At 42.8% G+C, this 5725-nt stretch overlaps 1 protein-coding gene across 1 annotated transcript; it reads left to right on the top strand.

Moving 5' to 3' along the window:
- The first annotated feature begins 66 nt into the window (after positions 1–66).
- LOC107569948 (selenocysteine insertion sequence-binding protein 2-like) lies at positions 67–1070 on the top strand. Its single transcript, XM_016256121.1, has 3 exons — positions 67–560; positions 635–755; positions 829–1070. The coding sequence occupies exons 1-3, from the start codon at positions 252–254 to the stop codon at positions 1068–1070; spliced, it is 672 nt and encodes a 223-aa protein (XP_016111607.1). The 5' UTR covers positions 67–251.
- Positions 1071–5725: the final 4655 nt, after the last annotated feature.

The raw sequence follows: 5725 nt of genomic DNA, 5'->3' as shown, positions 1-5725 counted from the left end.
GTGTGTGTGTGTGTGTGTGTGTGTGTGTGTGAGAGAGTGTGTCTGTGTGTGTGTCACAGCTGAATCACAGTGTGGAAATGGAAAAAACGGACAGTTTTCAAACAGTTTTTCCTGTCTGCCATTGGTCAGACCAGCACACAGTCCCGCCCCAAACACATTTGTCTTGATAGTCCTACCCAGAAGCCTCTGAAGTGCTGTTAGACACGTGTTCCCTTTATAATCTGAGATTGTGTCTGTGGTTCAGTCGGCAGATGCCTGTGTATAACGGAGATCACCGCTGGCAGCAGCTCAACCCGAGCCCCGGCGGGCCGTACCTGGCGTACCCGTTCCTGTCATCCCCGCAGCCCCCCGTCACCAGTGATTACCCCACATACTACCACACCATCATGCCCACACCCTGCCCTCCTGTCATGGGCTTCTACCAGCCCTTCCCGGGGCCGTATGCGGGGCCCCTGCAGGCCGGCGTTCTGAACCCCGTGTCTGACTGCAGCGAGCGGCCGCTGCCACAGAGCCAGACGCAGAGAGGAAGAGGCGTCTCACGAAACCCCGTCCCACACAAGGTACGAGATGACACCTGAACCCACACACTCACTGCTCACTAGTGTAAACTAACGCTCACTTGCGTCACTCACAGCAGCCGGTGAGAGCCAAGCGTCTCGTGATGCGGAGTGTGGCGGTACAGAAGGAGGTGTGTGCCGCCGGGCCTGATGGGAGATCCAAGACAGTGCTGCTGGTGGATGCGGCACAGCAGACAGGTACTGAGCTGACCTTTGACCTTTAGTCCTGAACTACTGACCCCTGAGCACACTGCTCCGCGTGTGGTTTCAGATTTCCCCGGCGAGGCGTCTGGCAGTGTCAGATGTGCGTCGGATCAGGCGAGTCCTCAGCAGTGGAAGAAAGCTCAGCGCAGATGCACGTCTCAGCAGGAGTCGTCCAGCGAGCAGGGAGCCAGCGAGGCCGACATCGACAGCGACAGCGGCTACTGCAGCCCCAAACACAACCAGGGAGCCGCCAACACCTCCACCAATCAGCACACGGCTGCCGCGGTACGTTCAGCTCGTCTGGCCTGAGACACATGTCTGTTTGATTTCATTATGGTGAGAGTTGTTGTGGTTGCTGTTCTCTCATGTGTGTGTGGGGGTGTGTGTTTGTGTGTGTGTGTGTGAGTGAGAGAGAGAGAGAGTGAGAGTGTGAGTGAGTGTGTGTGTGTGTGTGTGTGTGTGTGTGTGTGAGTGTGTGTGTGAGTGTGTGTGTGAGTGAGAGAGTGAGAGAGTGAGTGTGTGTGTGAGTGAGTGTGAGTGTGTGTGTGAGTCTGTGTCTTTGTCTGTGAGTGTGTGTGTGTGTGTGTGTGTGTGAGTGAGAGAGTGAGTGTGTGTGTGTGTGTGTGTGTGTGTGTGAGTCTGTGTCTTTGTCTGTGAGTGTGTGGGTGAGTGAGAGAGTGAGTGTGTGTGTGTGTGTGTGTGTGTGTGTGAGTGAGTGAGTGTGTGTGTGTGTGTGTGGGTGTGTGTGTGTGTGTGTGAGAGTGAGAGTGTGTCTGAGTGTGAGAGAGAGAGTGTGTGTTCAGCTGTGGTTTAGGATTACCTGACACACACTGGCGCTTTGGCTACAGGGCATTTTTAGACTTCGCCGCAAGAGTGCCAAGACCACACACACACACACACACACACACACATCAGTATTTTGAGTTCTGTGGCTCCTCAGAAGTTTAGAAACTGTATTTTCAGGAATATGAGTGTCGAGCGATCAGAATCTGCTCAGAACTTCTTGCTTTTTAACTCTTTGTGGTTCCTTTGAGAAACTCTTCAGTTATTGGCCAAATGGTGGATGTTTGAAGATTCGATTCAGAACACATATCAGCAAAAATACACGACCAGAGGTTTGAACATCAAGTTAATTTTAGAGCAGATAGTGATGGAAACCTGCTGATGATACACATTTATACGTGTTTATAAGCATCCTCAAATACTAGCTAGTTTTGCTTCCAGATGTATTTTTCCCATAGGGGTTTGTAAAACGTCTCTGTTAAAGCATTATAAGTCATGAACCAAACCAACCAGCTTCGAGGAGAATCACAGCATTGCACACTTTTAATTTTAAGCAAAAAAGCATTTATAAATCGGACAAGGCTGTGGAAAACGGCTTCTCAAATGAGGGAAAGAACTACAGTCCCGTGAGGCATTGCGAAGAATAATCGAATTAAATAAAAACGATCGTGAAATATAAAACTATTCATTTAAAGTTGTTGATTATGCTTATAGAAACTGTATATTGTAGGTTTACTGAAAAATGTGCACATATATGCATGAAATATGCATATTTTGAGGGCGACTTCCATCATTCGTGGAGTTTCACTGAGTGGGCGGAGCTAATGAGGTTTTTTGTGGCGGCTCTCTGATTGGTGGAATTTTCTGCATAAAAATCATCACATAATGAGTGATGTAGTTTTTGTGTTTTCACATTTGAGTTATTTCATAGCTAAAGTCGGCATGAAATAGAATTTCACCATGTTTTCTAAATGCATGTTATAGCAAATCATCCGTGCATATGTTTCATTCTTAAAAAGTTTTGACGTTGTAACGTTTAACAAACCTTTATGCAGGACTTTTTAAAGTGCCACGCCCACATCTCAACATCCAATCAACAAATGATGCATAGAACCAAGTCCCACCCTACTTTTTTAACTCAAATGTGTCACAACTTACTTTACACATCGAGTCGGTGTCCAAACCTTCGCTTGATAGTTTACCATGGTACTGAAATATTACTATATTCCTGACGTGGTACTTCAAACATACTATGCTATTAGTGTCAAAAACGTATTACCATGGTAAAATGTCTAAAATATAGGCATGGTGCATTTTAAAACGCACATTAAATTATAATAGAATTGTATTACCATGGTAATATCTTAAAAATATTACCTGTATTATACATGACCAAAGCCGTCCAATGGTTTTCACGGACACTTTCATTACTGTTGTGTTGATATTACAGATTTATTCAGCTGCTCACACACACAATCTTTACTTCTCACACACTGTCTACACTAAAACTACTCCGCCTTTGACTTCTTGTGAAACACAACACTCAGTTCTCTATGCGACACACACAAATCTATCTTATGGCAAAGGTGTTTGCAAATGTTTGCTTTTGCTTCATTTTGCAAGAGATGTGAGGCATTTAGTATTTTGTGTCTGCAGTTCTTAGATTTGAAAATGTGTGTAAGCAGCTGAAAACAACTAAAACAGATGCTGTGTTGATATAAGTGATCAATATTTATTAATATGATTAACAGATGTCGGACCCTCTTAATGCACAATATTTCACACCAGTGCCAATTTCACAGAAGGCTGATATCGAAAAACTATTTCTTTTCAAGTTGTTGCTTTTCCATGGTTTAATTACTGTAACGAATATTTGTTTGTGTTTAATCCATCATTCTGATTTTTATTCTTGATGTCCATCAGATGTTTTCCTCTCATGGGATTGTTTACTAGCTGTACATTCATTTAAATGTGATCAATGCTGATCGATATGTGGTGCAAACACTCTGTTTTATGAACAGAGGAGTATGCCAGTGACTAGACTTATTGATAATAAAAACCTCAAACATGCAATTCTCACGTGTTCTATTTAAAAGACGCTACATTTGTAACATTAACAACAAAACTTACTAATGTTTGTGGCTAGTTGTCACTTTTTACTGCCAGTTTTTCCCCAGCCTCTCATTGGTCCTCTCGTCTGTCAATCAAAGAGTGGGCGTGGCGGAGCACAACAGCAAACACATCAGATACCTTCGCTTACGGTACGTCAGCGTTTCATAATTAATATCACACAATATGCGCTCATCTGAGTCTGTTTTAACCTCGTCCGTCTGAAATACGTATGCAACGTGTAATATGTATGATATGTAATATTTTGGGTTTATTTGTCGGTTTTGTAATTTATTTATTTATTTTTGTGTTCTAATGTCATGCATTTAAAGGCAGCTCTGGCAGAACGAGAGAACTGTTTGATATTAATAATATTAAAGCATTCTTATAATAAGAGTATAGGTTTAAACAGGCCTGTTAGGCTAATATTATAATGCAGGTAATATATGATAATATAATGCTAGAGATGGAGGCATAGAGGAAAAGAGAGATGCTGATAGTTATAGAGCCACAAACGTGTGGAAACACCACCCTCATCTTCATCATCTTCATCCTCCTCCTCTCTGTGTCTGTGTTTGTTTTGAAGGCTGTTCCACACAGATTACTGTCATTATAAATAATCAGTGTGTTATCGTCCAAAACCTGCTCTGTTGTGCTTAAATTCAACACTGATTAGACGGATAGCACAGAGAAACAGCTGAAGAATAGAATAGAATAGAATAGAATAGAATAGAATAGAGGAACATGTTGTGTACAGCTATGAAAAACAATACAGGACTAAACCGGCTAACAAAAACATATTTTTTGTACTCTAAAGCAATGTTAAACGCGTTCTGGGTTTTTAACTACCCAGCCAAATTTTAATTATTAAAAACCACCAAGTAAATAAAGGAAGGTATCAAAATCTTGAAAGAATAAGCAGACGCTGGGGGCGTGTCCGCCGGCGCCGAAACCACGCCCACTCGCTGGAAAGCTGCCTATCAAATACAAATGCATTTAAATAAGGAGAGCTGTTTTGTTAATTATCGCTACTAGGTAATATGCATTTGTGTGATGAAGGCATAGCTTGCAAACTGTAAGCTGTAATAACTAACGGTAACGACCTCTGATGCTAAACTCTAGTTATTATAGTGTTAGGGGCGGGGCCATGCTAATTGTACTAATTAATACTAACAATACTAATTTCACAAACATTATGGGAACGTCACTTTTGAGCATTCTTTGAAGTGAGTAGTAACATTAAAAACGAACATTCCGCTGAAATATTTCGTGCTAACGCTTTGAGAAGGTTGTTAAAGATTAGATAACTTCTAGATTAACCTAACTGGAAAAACGTTTGTTCAGAACATTGAGAGAACCTTGCTGGAACGTTCTGAGGGGCTGTTCACACACAATGCGTTTTTCCGTTCCAATGTGCTACTTCTCCACTGTTTTTCTATGCCAACGCTAGACGGACGTGTTTGACCTTTGCGCTCACATCTCACGGCTTTTGCAGCGTCTAACACGTGAGCATTAAAGACGCCATGTATTAAATTTTTACACACAGCGCCGCTCATCCATGTCAGTTCCAGAACAGTGGACCAATCAGAAGACCCCGGAGGCGGAGCTAGCGCTGCAGGCTTTTGTTTACAGTATAGCAGGTTGGAATGGCAACTGTTTTATTTGATGCTAACATGACAGAGGAGGCGTTTTGTGCTGGGCTTTTTAAAAACCATTCCTGAGCACCGCGTCTCATGTTTTTAGGCACAAAGGCGCTTTCTGTGTGAACGGCCCCTAAGATTATTTCCTAAAAGCTGGGAACAAGCCACATGTTTTTGATGTTGCATTGTGAGTATCACAATCATTTCTGCAATTTGTGCTGGGCTTTTTAAAAACCATTCCTGAGCACCGCGTCTCACGTTTTTAGGCACAAAGGCGCTTTCTGTGTGAACGGCCCCTAAGATTATTTCCTAAAAGCTGGGAACAAGCCACATGTTTTTGATGTTGCATTGTGAGTATCACAATCATTTCTGCAAGTATACACACACACACACACACTCTCTCTCTCACACACACACACACACACACACACA

Source organism: Sinocyclocheilus grahami, unplaced genomic scaffold (assembly GCF_001515645.1).
Source record: "Sinocyclocheilus grahami isolate Dianchi unplaced genomic scaffold, SAMN03320097.WGS_v1.1 scaffold1398.1, whole genome shotgun sequence".
In the NCBI taxonomy this organism is placed as follows: Eukaryota; Metazoa; Chordata; class Actinopteri; order Cypriniformes; family Cyprinidae; genus Sinocyclocheilus; species Sinocyclocheilus grahami.
The sequence above is the reverse complement of the archived record's forward strand: the minus strand, read 5'-3'. Positions and strand labels throughout refer to the sequence as shown.